This window comes from Hylaeus volcanicus, chromosome 7 (assembly GCF_026283585.1).
Source record: "Hylaeus volcanicus isolate JK05 chromosome 7, UHH_iyHylVolc1.0_haploid, whole genome shotgun sequence".
NCBI lineage: Eukaryota > Metazoa > Arthropoda > Insecta > Hymenoptera > Colletidae > Hylaeus > Hylaeus volcanicus.
The window spans coordinates 4,506,491-4,527,392 of NC_071982.1; the positions used below are offsets into that span (position 1 = coordinate 4,506,491).

Here is a 20,902-nt window from a genome sequence, read left to right on the forward strand (position 1 = left end):
GCTAATTTCAAAGTGGTATCTGCACGAAATATTAAACATTCATTTTTTTTTTTTTTTTTTTATGTACAGGGTGGTCATTTTATCTGAAGACATTGAAATATCTCGAGAACTATGCATCAGATGAAAACAAGTGGGTGATGAAAGTTGTTCGTTGCGAAGGGGGACATCCAATGATATCGAACTCGATCCCCCACCGCTACTCCCTGGGGGTAAGGGTGGGGGAAGATAACAAATTTAAATGGGAACCCCCACTTTCAATTACATATTTGGATTCTCCAGAAAAAAAATACATAAATTTTACCTAGGAGGTTTTGCATTTTGGTTCACAGATAGCGCTGTAATGGACACAATCAAAATGAACAAAAAAATCGTTGAAAAATTGGGGCAACTCGAGAAATACACATCAGATAAAAAAACAAATGTAAACTCAGTTGACATTTTCAAAAATGCCATTCAACAACACCATAATTGACCTCCCCCTCCCCTCCCCTCCCACAGTGGCGCGTCGAACAGTACCCTCTTCGATTTGTCGGGGAAATACAATGTTGAGTTGGGATTTTCCATTGGAGAATTGCAAATAATTCCCTCTCCTACCCTCAGGAGGTGGTGGTGGGGTGTCAATTGTGGTGTTGTTGGATAGCATTTCTGAAAATCTCAACAGAGTCTACACTTATTTTTTTTATCTGATGTGTATTTCTCGAGCTGCCTCAAATTTTCAACGATTTTTTGTTCAGTTTGATTGTTGTCCATTATAGTGCCATCTGTGAACCAAAATGCAAAAACTCCTAGGTAAAATTTATGTATTTTTTTTTTTTGGAGAATATAAATCTGCAATGAAAAATGGGGGTTCTCATTTAAGTTTTTTATCTTCCCCCACCCTTACCTCCAGGGAGTAGCGGTGGGGGATCGAGTTTGGTATCATTGGATGTCCCACTTCGCAACGAACAACCTTTATTACTGACTTGTTTTGATCCGATCCATAGTTCTCGAGATATTTCAATGTCTTCAGATAAAATGACCACCCTGTATATAAAAATTCGACAGAGTTCAGTATCTATAAAACTTTCGAGGTGTTCAAGATTTAGAAAAATTGCCAAGTTTTCTATTTTATTATTTTCAACTTGCCAATCCTCTCCGGAATCCCCCAATCGAAATTCTAAAGCGTCACCAGTTGAAGCCTCTGGGGCTCTCGATTGTCCACTGTTAGGTCGAGGACCTATTCTCTCCCGCTAATTGGTGTTTGTGTACACGTCGAAAGCGTGTTAACGAGCGATTACGGTTTTCTGTTGCAGTGTCTGGCACGACAAACAAGAAAGAGGAAGAGACGGCGGTGGCTACTGTTGGCGTCACAGAGGAAACCACCGGTGTCCTGGGTACGAGATCCAGGACGGGGAGCGATCCTGGAGGGGGTATAGACCTTTTGGCAGCGTTACAGCTGCACAACACGACGAGACAGGGTGTTACACAGGTGCCGGGGCTGGTTAGGTTAAAGCCAGCCTATTATCTTCAGGGTGAGTGTTGCCTTTGTACAAATTCATATTCGCTGCGAATAATATACCAAAACGAATACTGCGAAGTGCGTATTCTGAAACTTGATGAAAAACTGAGCAACTTTTGTCTGAACTGATTTTTGAAATAACGTATTCGTTGGGAGCTGTGATTAGTTCAAGAGTGGAATGCGTGCGGGGGACGCGCTTCCCTCACCCAGACATCCAGAAGCGTGCGCGCATCCGACGCACCATACTTTAACCTGTTATATCTCTCGATAGGCGTATTATTTCTAAAAATCGTTTGAACGAAAGTTGTGCAGTTTGAAATGAACATTCAGAATTTTCACTCCGTGTGTCTGATCTTCCTTTCAATTTTTTTAAAAACTCTCGTTAAAAGATTTCCAATTTTACATAGAGTACTATACGATACAGTAGAAATCCTAATAAAACGATGCCACACAGTGCTCGGTGCGGTGTACCGTTGATCGTTCATAACTTGTCGAGTTATACGCTATAAAGAGTCACGTGACTCGCACGTGAGGAAACATCGAGGACCACCTTATCTTTTATTCAGCATACAATACATATTACAAGGGTATAACAGGGTATATGAGAGTATAGAACACATTATAAAGCGCTTTCCATTATCGATGCGGTTCGATTTCCTTTTCCCATCGGAACATATTTTTTTTTCTGGCAATAAACCACGACTACGCGTACTCGTGCGCGACGTCCGTAATAAAATAAAATGTTTCCAATGGGGATGAATAAATCATTTTCATACAATTTACACTGTTGTTGGAATTGCGTGCACGTTGTACGCGATGCGGTAAATTTCACGAGGAGAGACCATACCAATTCGACGGGCTTCTCTTAACCCGAATATAGCCTTATTTGCATATTGGAGGGTCGTGTTCTAGACTACTCTGGCTAGTAATCATCGCCGGTCGTAAAGACGATTATTGCTTTTCGTAAATCACGCGCTGCTTCCTCTTTCAGTGTTTTCGCAACAAGATAGCCCCAATTACACTAGGACACGTGTACAACAAAAGGCAGAAGGAGTGAATAGGGTCACTCTGAAGGTTAAAAAGCTTCTTTTCTTCTATAGTACATGGAATTTGAAATCCATATTTATTTGAAGTCATTGGAGTGATAAACAATTGCTGCTTATTAGCCAGAATGTGATGATTACATAACCATAGATCAATCGATATTAAGAAAGGTTAGTATCATAGCCTTCGTTCGTATTGCTTCTACCCTTTACTGGAATTAATTCTCCCCCGAATTTGTACCCCTCCGCCGAAACGCGGACGACCACACCCTTGATTAAAAATAACTCACCCCTATAAAAAGCAATCCTTTTCTCGAATCGACAAATCGCTACACACCGAGCCCCATTGATATCTCGATATTAAATACAATCCCTCGGAATTGCCGCGCGTAATATCGCATATCCAATTACGCAGGTCCTCCACCCCCGCTACGTAAACGTTTGCACCCTCTGGTCTTCTCATCCCCCATGCTTTCGTGCACCCGATCGGTATTAGAGGAACGTGCAGCCAGGCTGAAAGCGTGGGCGACGGTGCAACGTCCGCGAAAAGCGAGTGGTATCGCTCTGGGGGAGCGAAGGAGGGGGTGGATGTTCAGGCCAAGGGTGGCTGTCAGGAGGGGTTTCCCCGAAAGAAATTTCAATTATCGGAGCCACCCCTGCCAGCCTGGCACCCTCCATCGATAGTTTCGCGGAAGTAGCCGAACGTTCTCTGCGGTTTGCAACATTCAAAACGAAGGGAAACGCTCTTTTCGTTTCTCTTTATGCCATTGCAGCCCTTGGCCTCCACCCCTTCGCTTCCTGCCAGTTTCCGTTGTCTGAAATCGTTGGTATTGTTCCAAAGAATCGTTCAGCGAGAGTTTCTGGCAAGCTACAATGATTTCCTTTCGCGCTGAATTATCCCTTTTGTCGCCTTCGAGTTTGTTCCAGATGAGACGTTCATAATTCGTCGATACTTCCCACCATTAAATGGCCGTCGGACAATTGGCGGGAATTACGAAAATAATCTGAAATTGGGAATTGATTGTAACCCAATATGAAACGTGAAAAGGGAAATGAATGTTACGAGATTGCTAGGACTGCTTTAACCCTTTGCACTCGAGGCCTTTTTTTCTGGTATCTACCAGCAACTCGAGATGTTTCTGAACATTTCATTGCTATGAGTTCTAAGCTATCGAGATTTTAGAACGAGGTTACCTTTACCTCGCCAACAATCATTTTATTGATACGTCGAGCTCCAAAGAAATTGAATCTAAAAACTTAGGTATTTTAGATTTGCTCCGTGAAACCTAATGGTGACTGAGAGTCGCCTCTCGAGTGCAAAGGATTAAAAAAGAAAAGGGCTCGACTTCCAGAATCTTTTTATCAATCAGAGATTTTATTTTCGTATTCATCTGTTTTTGTCATGTCATCCTTACTTGAAGATTTATTCGTTGCCCCCAGCCGAATGCTCTCTACATAAATAAATAGTTAACAGCGCACTCTAGGCCTCTGTTATTCTTCTCGTCACGCGCTCACCCTCGATAAATATTTCCTTAGATAGTCGATCGGGGAGGAACCCATCCCCGAAATTCAGTTCATTCTGTTCGTATTGGAAACGCTTCGCAAGGGAACCCATTGTGACCGTCGGACAAAGGAAGCGAACGATACACAGCGACACGTGGCGTGGAGTTTTCTCCGAACATGGAAAACAAGATTTCGCGATCCCCCTTTGTAGTATAGCGGGGAACGAGCCCACTGGTCCTGGAATTGGGTGACCCCTGGGGAACCCCTCTGTGGGGTCGGCTGATTTAATCTCTGCGCTATTTATTTCCTGAGATGAGTAACTTTCTCTTTGACCGTCTTTACAGATGCTGAGGTCATGAAGTATTGACCTGCGAATCCTTACGTCGTTCCTCAGAGACACGTAACCCGTGTATATTTCATTATTTAACAACCTATAGAGAATGCAAAATCACAGGGGTGTTAATGGTTCCAATTAGCCTCCATTTAACTCGAGTACCTTAGCGATTTTCTATCCCCTTTTCTTGGACACTCGAGTAGGAGCGCTCACGAGATTCCAGAACGTGTACCAATCCCCATGGAGCGATTACCCACGGGCTCGGAACACCTCAACATTCGCCTCGTAGCAAACCACACATGGATAATTCATCAGACACGGCTCGTAGCCAGGGGAAAACATTGGACCCCTTTGGATGGTCCTCGCGTGGACGAAAAAAAAAAATGGTAGCCGTAGGTTTATTGCAGCCCCCTGGTGTCCGGTTGCTTTATTAAGCTCTCGGCGTGTCTGAAACTCGAGGCGAGGAACTCATGGCGTCGCGGGCCCAACGGGAAGCCAGCCAGTGGACGACCGTGTGCACTTTATACGCGCCTCCGTGTCCCATGGGGGGTGTTTGCACTTGCATTCGAGCGGGAGTACCCCGATCGTTTGCACGAGACGGATTACACGGTTCGCCGCATGATCGACGCGGAGGAACACCGGAGGGAAAGTCAAAAATTAATTCCCTTCAGGGCATGGCGTGGTTAATTGAAGGACAATGGATACGTGTTTTGCATGGGGGGACGGCGGGGAGGGGGATCGAGGCGTTATGACGCGTTGAACGAAACTTTATCGTCCGTGTCTTATGCGAGCTAATAGAGTATGTTTCCTCGGATACAGAGGGTGTCGCGTTACGGGGCGTCGATCGACTGCGCGCGTTCCACAGGTGACCCCGAGGGTTCGAGAAGACGGCAGGTGACTCTTCGTCGTGTACGAGACGAAAAGTTTGGGGCATGGTTCTTTTTGCAAATGGCAGGAACTTTGGAAATGTCGGAGGCAGGGTTAAACGAACCTGGACGTCGTCGTTTTGGTTGAAGGTCTCGGATATGGTCTCAGGAGGGGATGAAGGTTAGGGCTGCAGAGGCTGGCAATCTTTTATTACTACAAAAAGAGATTTTTCCAATATGCTACCGAGTGATTTAAAAGTTATACAGCTCCATAGAGATTTAACAATTTTTGTCACATACTTAACTAATTGACCTGTTCTATAAGTAGCGTGGGTCACTTTTGACCCACGCGTCGCAGGATGCAAATAGGAGGGATGAAAGATTAGGGTTGTAGAGACAGGAAACGTTTTATGACTCCGAAAAAGAGATTTTGTCACATTCTATAAGTAACGTGGGTTACTTTTGACCCACGCGTCACAGGATGCAAATTGCAACGTAAAACTCCACCTTTGAACTTCATCTGACGTTTCGAATCATTAAATGTACTTTTCATCCCCTATTTCCGAAGAAAGATTTTCATTTTTCCGGTCGAAAACGCACAATCGCGTTCGTTAGGGACGACAAAGATTCCGCTGAATGTTCGCCGAGCGAAATCGAGCCGGAAACTGCAGCCAATCGAATTTCCATGTCAACGTGATTGCGTAACTGCGAGCGGGAACGGTGAATCGGGCGAATCGATGCGGCCCACCAAAAATTTCGGCTGACCTAGATCGCAGATCTGCAAACTCTTTTGTCGCCGAGCGGAAAACTGTTCGCGAACTCCTCTGGATTTGCTAGACCTAGACCATGTAAAGCTTCTGCTGAATTTTGTAGGACATCCACTCCATTTTAATCGAAGTTAGACGTTTCTAGTTACGAAATAGTTGCAGTATCATTTAAAAAAAAAAAAAAAAATAATAACTTACTAGATACTGTCCAGTATGGTGGTTTTAATTTCACAGTTTAATTCAAATTCGCTTTACTTAACATCTCACCTTTGAAATTATTTCTTTTAGTATCGTATTAGCCCTTTACGGGTTTGATGACCGTACAGTTAATTTGAAAGGGATCCAAACCAAAGATCTCCAATTGGCTCAATCGAAACGGTTACCATAACCTAAAGAAAAAAATCAAACATATTTTGTAAATAATGAAAGGTGGTCCATAGTACAAAAATACCATGTATAATTCGTTACCGTGTCTGGTTCAATTGGGGTGCGATTATTATAATAAGCATTGCGTGCAAGGCTCGATTGAGACGCGAGAATCATTGGGTTTACTACTGCAGGCGAGGAGAGGGAGCTCCGACTGAACGAGGCGAGCTTCGAACGAGCGGCCACGCTACTCCGGCGGGTTCCGGAATTCACTATAGCCGCCGCTCTGCGACAGGAGGAGGCCAATTCCGGGACTATCGTCGCCTTTTCACATGGGAACAATAGGTATGAAGCGTGTAATTTTATTCCAACCGCTGATTTTCGCGTCCCCCCGACCGGTGGTCCGGAATTCAAAGTGACTCGAACGGACAACGCGTCGGAACTCGAGCTATGCGTGAACGAAATACGAGATCAAGCTTCGAGAATCTTCAGATTCCTTTTTCTCTCATCTCCAGACCGCTGGGGTTCTTTTTTAAACAAACAGTCTACGACGAAAGGGAAAGCAGGACGGTCGATTGAAACGAGCTACTCATTTAGACTGGACTCAAATTTACATCAAGTGCTTAACCGAGAAATTTGAATGTAATCAGGACCAGTTATTGTTTCGTTACTGTGAAATACTGTAGAAAAAAGTAGGTTTTTGTACAAAACAAGGTAAATACATGATTTCCAACATTTTTTTTTGACGGGGAGGAACATCATGGCACCAGACTCGAAATATACTGTCCGAGTAGGTTTGGGGTAGTTTTTGGTGGGGCAGCAATATTGAATACCGTTAATGTACATACTGTCTGAATAGGTTTGGGGTATATTTAGGTGGGCCGGCAATATTGAATACTGTTAATGTACATACTGTCTACACGAAAATACTGTCTGAGTAGGTTTGGGATAATGTATGACGTTTTTGGTATGGGCTGCAATATTGAATACGGTTAATATACGTACTTTCTGAGTAGGTTTGGTGTTGTTTTTGGTGGGGGCGGCAATATTGAATACTGTTAATGTAAAAAATTCATGTTCCTCCATGGAAACAAAAGTTGAAAATAACGTGATACCGAGATCGGTGCAAAAAAAAAAAACACTTTTTGAACTATTTCAGTTTTTGACTAGGGGGGGGGGGGAGTGGTGAAGAAGTTAAGGGTTAAGATGACCACCACTGTAATCGCCAAGACAAGGGCTATCTATGATAAAAAAAAAAATGAGCCCGATCGGAGGGTTTTCTTAACCTTAACCGTCAAATGCAATGATCGCATACCATATCTGATTAATCATGGCGGAATAATATCACACATGCCCTATTACAGCATGTAAGGCGAGGGTACAGTTAGGCCAAGTACTATAGGCACCATCCAAATACCATTCCTTAAAGGTCAAGTATAATCCAAGCAAAATGGCGTCGTCGAGAAAGAGTTAAGAATCCCCCCCATTGTCTTTGCTGATCGCGTTTAACAGCGATTGAGCGACGTATCGCTAGCAACGATGCTTAAACAGAGTCCACGAACTGGAAAAGGTAGAAAAGCCAGTCTGAAGGAAGTTACTGTGTCAATTGTTGAGCCGGGATGAAGAAGAGCACTTAACCCCAAAGTAGTCGCACCCTCTGTTGGCACGTGAGGAGTGCAGTCTAGTCGTTTTGACCTGGCTGACACAAATTGGATGCATGCACCTACGTGTCCACGTATTAGACGGTAATTAACACGCTCCACCGAGCAGAAAACACGGCCAGTTTAAACGGGATTTAATGTTAATTCACCGTTGTCCCAAATTGCAGATCCGTCGCTGGGATTTAGCATAGACCAACGTTCCAGAACCCAGTCGAATCTTTTGGTTAATTTATGACGTTTGGCGGGTCGTTACACGCTTTGACGCGTCCTCCTGCACTTGCGTTTATGCTAACGAATCGCGGAATAACGATCCTAACATGGTTTATCAACATTTTAACTACAGGTCTGTTTAAATGCAGTCTGGAACGCAGAAGAGGACCTTTTACATTTTTGGCTGACGTTAAACTCTGTTTGGATTCATATAATTTATACGTCAATTTATACTGTTACTATGACAAAATCCTTTCTCTAGGTAGACACTGAAATTATAATAAAATCCCTGTAAATAAAGTGTCGATAAAACAGCACAAAAGTCGAAGCTGCAACGATAAACGCAAAACGTTAATACTCTCTCAACTCTGACTCGATCACGTATTCCATTTAATCCATGCACATGTTTCAATTAGGAGCTCCGAACGGGCTTTAATCGATCTCCAGATGTTAGCGTATTACGTTAGCCGTGTTGTTGAACCAATTGCTGCGCCAAGTTATTCAATTAAATAGCAACGTGATAGGGACAGTGGTCTTCAACAGCCGTTTGATTCCGATCCTAACCTCTTGACTCGAGTGCACTAGTCCTCTTAATTTACTATAATTTTAAATAAATAATAATAAATTTAGAAGCTTTTTGCCTATGCCACAAAGGATTTGGAGTTCACTGAACATCCCCTGTAACATCAAGGGACATAGCTTCAACTTCTTAATCGCGTTAAGACTCCTTGGAACCTAAGAGGTTCATCCCCAATTAAATATAATTTAAAACTAATATAATTTCCGATTCGCAGATATTTGGAGCTGCAGAGCAGCGGTCGTAAGGACGAGCTTCGTCTTCACTACGTATCACGCCGAGACGGGACTGTCCACGTGGAGGCGTTTCCTTTCCGACTGGCCGACGGCGCCTGGCACAGGGTCGCCCTGAGCGTAAGCGGCTCGCAGGTCGAGCTGCTCGTCGACTGTCATCCCTTGTACAGGCGACTGCTTCGGCCCGGACCACCTGACACCAATTTCACCTTGCCACAGCTTCAGCTCTGGGTAGGCCAGAGAAACGTCAGGCACTTTCTCTTCAAGGTAAGAGCCGTTCATTACCGGTCTCTTTCCCCAATTTCTCCTAAACAATGTTACAACTACTAGCCGTAGCTTGCCAGGCGATGGGACAATGTAGGCCATAGACGGGAAAATTCAGAAAACAGGAGATTCGATTTGGATCACGCTGTATATTCAAATTTAGCAAGCCCAAAGTCTACAGGGTTCCTAAGTTCAATTGCGAAGGGGTTTGATTAGTTTCATGTGGGATATGGTCTCTCCAGGGTGAGATTAGGAAATCAATTCAGAGCTAGAGTACTGTTCTTAAGAGTACTTGTAATGTAATTTATGTAATGTAATTACTTGTAATCCTGACTCAACGCTGGACCGAGATAAGTTGGTACGATTTTGGCGCCTCAGGGTGCTTTGCAGGATGTGAAGCTGATACCAGGGCCCCATGGCTATCTCTCCCAGTGTCCTCAGCTCGATTCGTCCTGTCCCACTTGCGGTCAATTTTCTATATTACAAAACACGGTGGAGCAGCTGATGCATAACCTCAACGAGCTGACGCGTAGGGTGAGTAAATGTTAACCCACTACTCACCGTCCTGGTGAATCAAGTTCCGTCGTCTTCCACGAATTTCAACTTTCGCTTGGGCGAACGTCTCGTGCTCATTGACGTCCTTCCTTTTAGCTAGCCGCTGCAGAGGGCAGAATAAGCAAAGTCGAGGAGTGCGAGTGCCAAAAGTCGTGCAGGATTAATGGCACCGTCCACGAGGACGGTGCGACCTGGAAGAAGGACTGCCAGCAGTGTTCCTGCGTCCATGGCGAGATCGAGTGCAGGCCGACGCCCTGCGCTCCTGTCACCTGCAAGAATCCTGTCATTCCTCAGGGACAATGCTGTCCGATTTGCTTAAGTAAGTACTCCATAAGTGGTCCGTTATCCGGCCGAGCATACGGTCCAAGAGTATAGCTGGCTGCTATGGTCATGGCTATTTAGAGCTAACGTTTACCATAGAGGAGCTCTAACTTGCTCAGAGGGGCACAACACTGTAAACACCATGGTCCTTTTTTTCTAAATCCTCACTTGACGTCGTGGCCAATAACCCAGTTCGTCGAAAACTTCGGTGAATCATTACAAATGTTTGAAAACGGTTCACAACCAAGCTCTTTATAAAGAATTTCTGAACGGACCTCTTCTTCGGAGACTTTACAATGTTGTGCCTCGTAAGTTTTTCATGATTGCTGGGTAATCCGCATCCTGCTGTGTCTGTTCCCAGAGCAATGTTACTTGCACGGCGTGATTTACGATCACGGTGAGAAAGTCTCGCCGAAACAGTGCGTCGAGTGCGACTGTTTCGACGGTAGCTTCACCTGCCAAAGGTTCGACACGGAAACAAAATGTCCACGATTGCCTTGTCCACCCAGCGAGCAAATAAGCGTGGCCGAAGAATGTTGCAAGTTCTGTCCAGGTACGTTCGCACACGGAACATTAATGGTACCGCTACTCTAATCTCCCGAGACGTTTACCACATTTACAGCATAAAGAAGGGTATAGTCGAGCGAAATAAACGCCAGCGGTTAACGTAAAGTCGATAACGCCATCATTGCCATCGCTAGCCGAACATTCTAACAACGTCTCGCACGATAATAATCTATTAACCATCATACAGCCTCTGGCAAAGGGTTCCTCGCTCGGTAAACTCGCGTGACAATGGCGAAAGGTACCGTAGGTGAAGCTATAAAGTGGACTTTTTCGATTAATTTAACCGGATGACTCTTTGGGTGGTAGAATCTAAATGTTCAGGAGTTTAAACGACCATAACGTAAAGAATTGTTTCACATGACGTGGCCAAAGAGTCTCCTCAACTATACCTTGCCTATGCTAAGCAGTTTCCACTAGTACGATTCATTCCACTAGGAAGCTCTTTGCCAGAGGTTGTCCTCATCGCTAAAGCAGTCACTGCTAGTCGCTATAGACCATTAACTAAGAATAAAAAAAGAAAGAGCGATGCATGCCGCGTCAGGTGAGTCCCAAGACTAGCCTAACTCACTTCTCATTGTCATCTGACGCGCTCGCCATTGAAGCTTCGCGAATGGTCAGCATGCAAAATTAACGAGATCTAAATCCTGGAAGCTGACAAACAAACCAAAACCAAATACACTAATCGAATGTTCTAACCGTCTCTCTTCATCTGCCTGGCTAACCCAATTTACCCAGGGGTGGACTACTGCGCTAAGGGCCACAAGTGTCACGCTAACGCGTCCTGCCTGAACCTCCAGACAACCTACGCCTGCCACTGCGATATCGGTTTCCAAGGGGATGGTCATAACTGTCACGGTATCTAATGCTTTCTCCTCTCTAACTAAACGCGCGCGTATTAACCTTCGTGCACCGTCTCGATGGGAAATTTCTGACCGACCACGTGCAATCCCCGATCGATCCGGCCGCGTGAAATATTTAAACGGTAATGTTGACACGCGGAGAACGTGACATGTGTTTGGACACGCGGTCCCACGACGTCCGTGTTGAAAATCCGGACCGTTGGTTCGACGGGGGACGCTCGTGGTTGAGGAATCGCGATGATGGGGATGCGCGTTCCAGCCTTGGGACGGTGATGCCCACGTTTTTTTAACGGTTTGGACGCCATTCCATAGGTGGAGCAAGGATCAGCCACCAGTTTTGGTCGCGCAGGTTCGATCAACTTGTCTCGAGATGAGATTTAGAGGTCCAGTGTGTTGGAGGGGGCTAAAACTGGTGGCTGGAGCGCTGCACTACCGCTTAAAGGTTAGCTTGTGCTGTGAGTTTTGGTGAAATCTTAAGTAAACTGTCATTTATTTCGGATTCGTGAGGCTGTTACTACCTGGTGACTTGAAGTTAATGTGGGTCCTGCTAGAATGGAGTATTCTTGTGATTGATCATAACACGAGCGATCCTAAACTTCTGAGCGGTAGTGCATTGTATCAGCGATTCCTGCCTTCCAATAACATTGTAATTCGTTCTACGAGGAGAGGACTACAAGCAGAAACATCCTTCTCCAACAAATTATGTCACAGATTACAGGTATCGATACGGTCCAGTTATAAAAATTCAATCCTAAAGGACGTATGATCCTGCTGATGATCCTGCTGATGATCCTCTCCCCGCAACGAAAGCACTTTCTTCAAACGTTTATTGAATTTTACGCTGACACAATTTGTTGACGATTCAGATGTAGACGAGTGCAAGCAGCAAGGTGGCTCAGAGGGCCACCACTGCAACGCCAACACACAATGCGTGAACGTGATCGGTTCCTACACGTGCGAGTGTCTTCCGGGTTATCACAGAGTCGATAAGTTCAATTGCGCAGAGCTGGACGAATGCGCCACCGGTCACCACGCGTGCGATGAACACGCCACCTGCGTCAACACCGCCGGCAGCTACTACTGCATCTGCAAGGACGGCTACACTGGCGATGGATACGCCTGCAAACGTACAGTATTCGTTTCCTGACCGATTAACCCTTTAACCTATGAATCAAGTTCGCACCAATCCGAGCCACAGTAAATCCCCTAAGCCCCTTGGAGTAGGTCGATAAATAAGACTCGAGCGAACCATAGTTCTCACCGATTTCATCACCTCAAAGTTTACTCGTTATCAACGCTAACCTCCGCTCCTTCTCTTCAGCTGTCTGCAATCAGACTTGCCAGAACGGTGGCGAGTGCGTGGCGCCAGGAAGGTGTTCCTGTCGACGCGGTTACATCGGCAACAGCTGCGAACTCGACCTGGACGAGTGCGCCAGCGATCTCCACAGGTGCCATCAGTCCTCGACGTGCTTCAACATGCCCGGGTGGTACTACTGCCGTTGCAAACCTGGCTACAGAAGCGCCCTCCACGACAGCACTCAGGGCACCCAATGCCTCGACATCGACGAATGCAACGATCAAACGATCGAGAGAAGGCACACGTGCCACCCCAGCGCGAAGTGCGTCAACACCGAAGGAGGCTACGAGTGCGTATGTCCACTTCAGGAGGACAATCACACCGCGGAAGAGTGCAGGCTCAGTAAGTGTCCAGCTATACAAATACCATGCGCATTGTAATCCTATTGTTTACTGACAAAGAAATTCAATATATCAAGAGGTAGAACCGATAGCGATTAGAGTTAACCCCTTGCTCGCCAGAGGCGCAGCTAGGACACGTGGTATCCAGTATAAAGTTATAAAGATGCCTGGAAAGCAAAGGGTTACAAGATTGGAATAGTAAACACATTCCCTACCACAGATCCACGATAATATCACATACCTAACTAACTACGTGTTATTCAGGCTGCTGGTTCGAGAATCGAGAAGTCGGTAACGGCGAGACTCTGGCTCCAGCCGGGAATCCTTGCAGAAGGTGCACGTGTAAAGATGGCGTCGTCACGTGTAGAGACCCGATTTGCGACTGCAGCGCTCCGGGTAGCCACAGGGACAAGTGTTGTCCGCAGTGCGATCCCGCGGCTTCCTGCAGACACCAAGAACTTCATCACCTAGTCTTCAGAAGCGGTGAACGATGGATATACCAGTGCCAGACTTGTGAATGCCTGGTAATACATTAACTCCGACAACATAGTTACCGGTTATCCATTGCGTTCATTTAGGTCACCTAGCGGTGCATAACCCCTTTAAAAACTGGATGAGCCTGTTAACTGGGATAGGACATCACACCACTGATCATTCGCCATTGTTAGATTGTAATCGATAGATTCTCGGCGAGATTTTGTTGAAATTGATTCAATTAATTTCAGTACGGCGAGATAGACTGCTGGCAGATGGAGTGTCCACCGGTGACCTGCTCCAATCCCGTGACTGAGGACGGGGACTGTTGTCCTCGTTGCGAGGATGACCCTTGCGCGAGGGAACTGCCTGGAAACGGTACCTCGCTCTCGGTCCTCACACGACCACGGCCCTGCAGCTACTCAGGGATCATCCACGACAGCGGCAGCTCCTGGCAGGATCCCCATGACAAGTGCACCACGTGCGAGTGCAAGGTAAGGAGGACGTCCAGCCACGGTCACGTGGAAGGGCCGAAGAAACCGAATCGTCGGTCCTTTACCCGTGGAAGGTCCGCAGGATACGGGTAGGATAGGGGGGTTCGTGGGAGAAGAGAGGCGAGAGACTGAGAAGAACCGATGATCTCGATAGTTATAAACTATATACCTTCTGTTCCATGGTATGTCAGTTGGGAACTCAATGCCCATGGGACCACGTAAGTTCCCTTCATGAGTCAACGAATCATGTAAATATTTTACCTTGAAAAATGATGATAATTTGAGGAAGGACCTCTGATCAGCGTTTCTTCTCGTCGCGCTCTCTTTTCGCGCGAAATCAAGAGCTCAAGGTCAGTAAACGAAAAGTAAATATCGCCTTAAGTTAGCCGTGAATCTGTCATGTGTCTAATCAGTTGCGTTCACTATGATACGTCGAGGAACGACCAGTTGCTGTGCGGCAGACGTCCATGAGAAAAGAAAATATCATGATGTACATAATACACGTGGCGGATTAACATTATGTTAATATTTCATTTCTCTGTCTGTTCTCTTTGCGCAACATGCTTTCGCTGGACTTGAATTTATGCGCTCAATTAACATCGCTTTATTTATGCATGAACGGTTTATTTAACATTCGCCTGATTAATAGTCGCGTGGGAAGAGTTGGCGCCTGAAAGTGAGGCGGGTTGCATTTGTTCAGGTGCAACGTATTTAGACACGAAAGGGTCGTGTATATTATAAACATACGATATTAATTATGTATCACTTTAATTCTAGTCAATTTATATTAATTTATATATTTTTCTACCGCATTTTTGTTAATTTAATAAAATATCTGTCTGCTCCGGGCCTAAAACGATTACCCCTGAACGAATGCAACCCGCTTTGACTTTAAGTGCAGACTCCTCGCGAGCAACTACATATTACATTGATGTCTACGTGCCTGAAAATGGATGTATAAAATATTTACCATAATTCTACGTTGACCAGTGAACAATATTTACTTGACTGTGTCGTTTCTCTTGTATATATGTATTAATTTATTTATAAAGTGCTTGTAAAGCATACGGGTATCTTTCGCGACCAATATTGTTATAAAATGTGCGAATAGTTAATCCTAATAACCGAAATACGAAGTTAGTATATTTTTTTTAATATGAAGGGTTGATAACAGGAGCAGAGCTCGTCGTGTATCTAACCAATCGTTATTTTAAAATTCATTGACATACTATTGAGTTGAGATTGAAACAAATTCGTCCGCCACGTGTACAAATAGAGTCACACACACGAGCATATATACTTTTTTTGTTTCCTCGCTCTCTTTCGCTCTCTATCACTTTTTGTCTATCTTGTTTATTTATCGTGTCAGTGGGTAACCCTCGTATAATACAAGGTGCCTAACACACTGACTGTAATTTCTTTCTAGTATGTCGTTTACTTTTGCGGTGTGTATAACGCGAGTCGACGTTGCAAAGCTATGCGCTAAAATCTTGGTCTTCGACACGCTGAGAGAAAGACAGTGTCAAACTGAACAGGATAGCAAAATTACTTCGTTAGTCTTTGAAGTTCCACTCAGCCTAATTAACTTTATTACCACTGATACAACTATATATATTTCATACACGTAACATGTGGATGTATTTCGTTTATGAGTGAAATTTTACACAATCTAGGACCTAATCAACACTTTACATATCCGATAAGTTGACAGAACTAAACAGAATATACAACATCCCCTACATTCTTTTCAAATGGAGATGTAAGACCTTTGGGTTGCCTGAGGATTCGGTAGTTGCAACTAAAATAGATTAGAATTTAGAGATATTCTACTTCAAAGACTCGACGAAACGTTAGAAACCACTCGAGGGACCCAGAGCAAACTAGTTAGATTGTTTGGGTGTCTAGAATCCGAGTCAGTTGTCTAGGAACACGTTCTCTCGGCGTTGGCTACCATTGCGTCGTGCTAGTCTTGTCATTATGCGATCTCAAGCTGTACTTCACCACTTGTAAATTACTCCAAGATCTCTTTTTTGGCAATACCAGCGTCCGAGACACGTTCAGGGGCGTCCCTAAGCTAGCCTTGAATTAGATCTGTGTATAATTTTTTCGTTGGCTGCCTCGCACGCGGCAGTGTTCATTATTATTGTTAGTCTTTCACCTTCAGTAAGAAAGACGACTTATTCCCAATTCGGCACCGTATATACTTATTAATGCATGTCTATCCAAGTGATCAGAGTAATATCATTGTTATCTGCGTATACGTAGAAAACGGGAGTCATTGTTGTTATTATTTTTCGTAGTGACAATTGATTTACCAGTCGTAATACGTTTTTGTTTGACCCTCGCTCACTGTATGGACCAGGTGCTAAATAGCTTGGACGAAAACAATACAGCGATCTCGAACCGATCAATCGTTGACGCGGGGTATTGGTCTCTTGGATCAATCAAACGACATTGTTGATCTCGAGGATACTTGGTTGTTGTTGTCGATCATCGCCACTGTCGGGCTAATTCGAATGCTAGATGAAAAAATAACCTCAATGGAGATGAAATAGCTCACTTACATCTCTATAAAGTCGTTAATTGTAACTGGCATTAAATAATAAACTCGGTAGCACCTGTGGTAGTTGCGTGCTAAGAGTTCCTACCCGGGTCATCCGGGGTCAAGTTTCTTCAGGCGCCATCTCGCGAGGCGTGCGCAAAGTTCGAACACACGTGATTGCCCCTGAACGACTGCGACCCGCCTTACACTCGGGTATAAACTCTTCGCGCACGACTAGCACGCGAAATTTTCCAATTTACCTTTTTTAAATTATCCGAGAAACCAATACTCCCTATCGTAAATCAAAATTTCAAAACGAATCGAACACTGCCGCGAGATACAGAAGGACTACGCGCGCGATCGATCAAAAGACGTAAGTTCTGATTCGCCATCGACTCATTCGCTATCGATAGAACCAAAGGAATAAAAAAGAAAATTCTCACTGCTTCGGGTCGGCCCTGCATGGATCGTGTTCAGTACGTACTGCCTGGCGACGATTAATCGAAAGCGGACCCGACCTCATAGCGACCGACCGTGTAGCATGACCTCTACCTCGTCGATCCGATCACGTCAGCTTTCAGTCTCGATGGAGACCAATCGCATCTCCGAGAACAAGCAAAGAGAGCAACCTGGAAAAGATCAGGAGAAATTTAATAGAAAAATTCAATGAGAATAGACAGAGGCAAGGCCCGGGAACAAAGTGTCTAACGAACCATCGAAACGGGGATAACCTAGCTTAACGGAAGCATAGAGCCGATGGTACGTGCTCTCGTGAACGGATGGGACGCGGAGAGGGTAGGCTGATGCGCTGAGCAAACACGAAAGACTGTAACCGAGTGCTAATACCGTAACCATGTTGTGAAATTTTAACCCCGCCATATTGCCCGTGACGACTAACCTGATAGCCTAACGATGGGTATCCTTGCAGGTGCCGTACTGCGCCCAATTGGTGAGCAATAGCGCGTGTTGTGTGCATCGGTAATCACGTCACTTCTACCTCACCTATAAATCTCTACCCGCCTCTTCTATTTCTTTATTAATGTTCTCTTACTGTTATTGTTTACTGTCCATGACTAATCTCGAGCTCGAGTGCTTTCGTTTCTCCTCCTGCCTGCTTAGATAGTTCTCCAGCACTGCTACCGAATTACCCGTTCCAACGCTTGTTCTCCCGTGTTTCTGTTTCAATCTTTCTTCTCTGTACCGTTCGATTCTTAGACTCTAGCGAATCCGCGTGTCCCCGTTTAGAGGTCTTTTCGTTCGTTGATTGCCGCACGTTGGTCACCAGGCTTTCACTTAACGTTCTCTTCGGTTAGGTTAGGTCTACTGTGTATGTCACGCGTCCGCTGAAATTGTTGTATCATTTTATTAAAATAGCATTTGCATAAAATAGTATAGTCTGGTGGTACGGGGTATTTATTGCATAGGGAGTACGGAGACAGGTGTCTGAAACGTTAAGATTGGATTCTATGTGAAGAATAATGATGTCATCCTTTGGTACAGATGAATGAGTTAAATTTTTCTTTGTGGTTCAATTTAGTAAAGTCATTTGTACAAAGAAATTGTTCTATGGATGAAGAGAATTTTTGCAGTCTGATGTTTGTATACGTAACAGACATGCACTACTTGAAATTGTCTTAATTGCATATTTCTTTTAAATGTCAAACAGTGTGAACAGTGTAAAATGGAATACCTTCTACGAACATAATAATTTCATAGGACCATGTACGTGACTGTTAGGCGTATAAAATAAAATTCCTCGTAAATGATGCGTGACATAAACAGGATTTAACATTAGGCCAAGAAAATGTTAGTATCAAGGGTGAATCGCGAGCACGTCGCATGTTCCATACGTTGAATTCTTGTCAAAGATGTTCTTGATCGACGCGTCGACGAATTTTTCAGTAATCTGCATATTAACTCAAGACTGATGAATTATAATAGTCTAATACCGTACAAAATACGCAGTGCCATTGAATATATATATATATTATTCATCAAATAATAAGTTCTTCCCAATCGATACGCCTGACGTAGTCTTGCAGGTTGCATTCGAGGCCAAACCTGGTTGTATACATTCAGGTGCAATCTTCTCAGAAGCAAAAAAGAAAAGCAATTTTTCATTTCTATTTCAAGGCTTTTAAAATTCGTGAACAGTAATGGTAATCTAAGTATCTCGATGCAATTAATTTTTAATAGAATTATTTAAAATAATCTGCTTGCAAATCATCGATCGATCGATCAAGAAGTATATGGATCCTCTACTCTGGTACAGTGGCTGAATGCACGTTTACGAAAAATTAATTCGCATGCACCGACTCACCCCACGCTCTCATATCTAAAATGATTAAATTAACTTCTTTCACTTAGTTCGCACACATTACGTGGCACACTGTCGTCGATATAGATCGGAAATATATATATATATATATTTTATATATACATATATATGTAAATCACTTCTGGCCGGTTTCTAATTTGTATCGGTCGGGGCGCACGGCGCACGTGGTGACAGACACAACACAAAAGAACACACAGACTGCATTTTGATTCGTTTCTTTATCTTTATTTTATTATGTTTTTTGGTTACACTTGAGCCTCTTTTGCACCCTCCTCTTATCTGCATTCGAGATTCGATAGAAGCACCAAGAGTCTCTTTCTCTCTGTCTATCGAGTGTTGTCCAGCATCGATTCTGGCAAACAATTCTCCTTGATTCGATTGGAACAAGATATTTCAAATCAAGTTTACAAGTTGCAGAAGTGATAGCTACACGAAGATACAGGAGAATTAGTTTCTGTTGAAGGCAAAATTGCTGAATTTTCAATTAATCACTGCTGATTCGGAATTTTTGAACATGATTCGTGGAATAAAATCAGACGAGATGATTCTTTGACGCAAAATACGTCGAAAATGTAAAATAAACTTTTTTCGTTCGACTCCTCATTTTCGAAGACAATGACGTTTAATGTTACCGCGTCGGACGGCGCTCGCAGTTCTCGCGGACAATCGCAAAGACGCCAGTCTCAACGACTGTTCAAAGTTAATTTTCTCGTAAAGAAAGCCGCATACAAAGAAAATGCATTCCTCAGTTTCGACTTGCTTTTTAATAATAAACCCGTTTCCGTTCGAGTCGTGGTAGAAACCCAATCTCACTTTTTACAGCAACTTATTCAAGCTACTTTACCTTCAACATATCATTACAAAGTCCTTTTGACGCAAACTGATGTACTCCTAGCTTAAATCTTCGTTTAAAACTCAAACAAAAAAAAAAAACAGATACTTATTTCTCTGACAAAAATTCGCGTTTATTTTTGGTCTATTAGAACGATTGCGTTCGCAAAAGGACTACATCAGACGTTGCGATCATCTTTGCCAGAGTCGTTGCAGAAAGTAGTGAAACCTAGACACGTTTTCGTCGGGTGTCAGATACATACTATGGAAATTCATTGTTTTGTCCCCCCGAATGTCAGCATGATTGTCGTTAAGAATTCTTGTAATTGTGATCGTGATGCGAACGTCTCACAACGAGTCACGTGGGTTAAAGAGAGAAAAGGCGTAGGACCGGGTGCAACCATCGCTAGGACGTCTATTTTCTGTCTCCACGGCGGAAACGTGGCCAGTTCAACGAAACAATGAATTGCATACTATGTGGAGGATTACCTAAATATTCCTTCCGCGGTGCGAAAAGTCTTGGACTCGCGGTTTATGAAATTAAACATGGCAGCCACCGATGGGACGCCGATGGCGTAAAATCGTCGATTGCGCGACATAACACACACGCTTTCACCCCTTCACTTGGGAAAATTTGCTTTCTACAAAAGAAAAAACGTGATACGAAAGAAGCTTGATACAACTAAAATCAGGATCTTAAATCTACAATCAACTAATTTCAATTTTCAGACAATGTTTATTGTATCGAATCACGTGTTTGCATTTCTTGAACAATTACGAGACTTGAATCCCATAACTACACACTGCAGCTGTTTTAGGCGACGCGCACAAATGACACAGTAACGCGTAAAGCTACCATAAGTCCCCAGAGTGTGCAAAAGGTCAGGCATGGGTGTGTAA

At 44.1% G+C, this 20,902-nt stretch overlaps 1 protein-coding gene across 2 annotated transcripts in view; it reads left to right on the forward strand.

The window, feature by feature from the left end:
• LOC128880097 (protein kinase C-binding protein NELL1-like) overlaps positions 1-20,902 on the forward strand; it is a 79,236-nt gene that overhangs the window by 48,395 nt on the left and 9,939 nt on the right. The window contains exons 2-13 of one of the 2 annotated variants that reach the window (XM_054129802.1): positions 1,293-1,511; positions 6,572-6,722; positions 9,043-9,325; positions 9,701-9,856; positions 9,974-10,196; positions 10,560-10,751; positions 11,501-11,620; positions 12,492-12,752; positions 12,947-13,324; positions 13,588-13,847; positions 14,049-14,291; positions 17,762-17,782. In XM_054129802.1, the coding sequence (XP_053985777.1) occupies positions 1,293-1,511; positions 6,572-6,722; positions 9,043-9,325; positions 9,701-9,856; positions 9,974-10,196; positions 10,560-10,751; positions 11,501-11,620; positions 12,492-12,752; positions 12,947-13,324; positions 13,588-13,847; positions 14,049-14,291; positions 17,762-17,782 (2,507 nt within the window). The remainder of the gene's footprint in view (positions 1-1,292; positions 1,512-6,571; positions 6,723-9,042; positions 9,326-9,700; positions 9,857-9,973; positions 10,197-10,559; positions 10,752-11,500; positions 11,621-12,491; positions 12,753-12,946; positions 13,325-13,587; positions 13,848-14,048; positions 14,292-17,761; positions 17,783-20,902) is intronic. The other variant, XM_054129803.1, reaches the window with a different exon arrangement.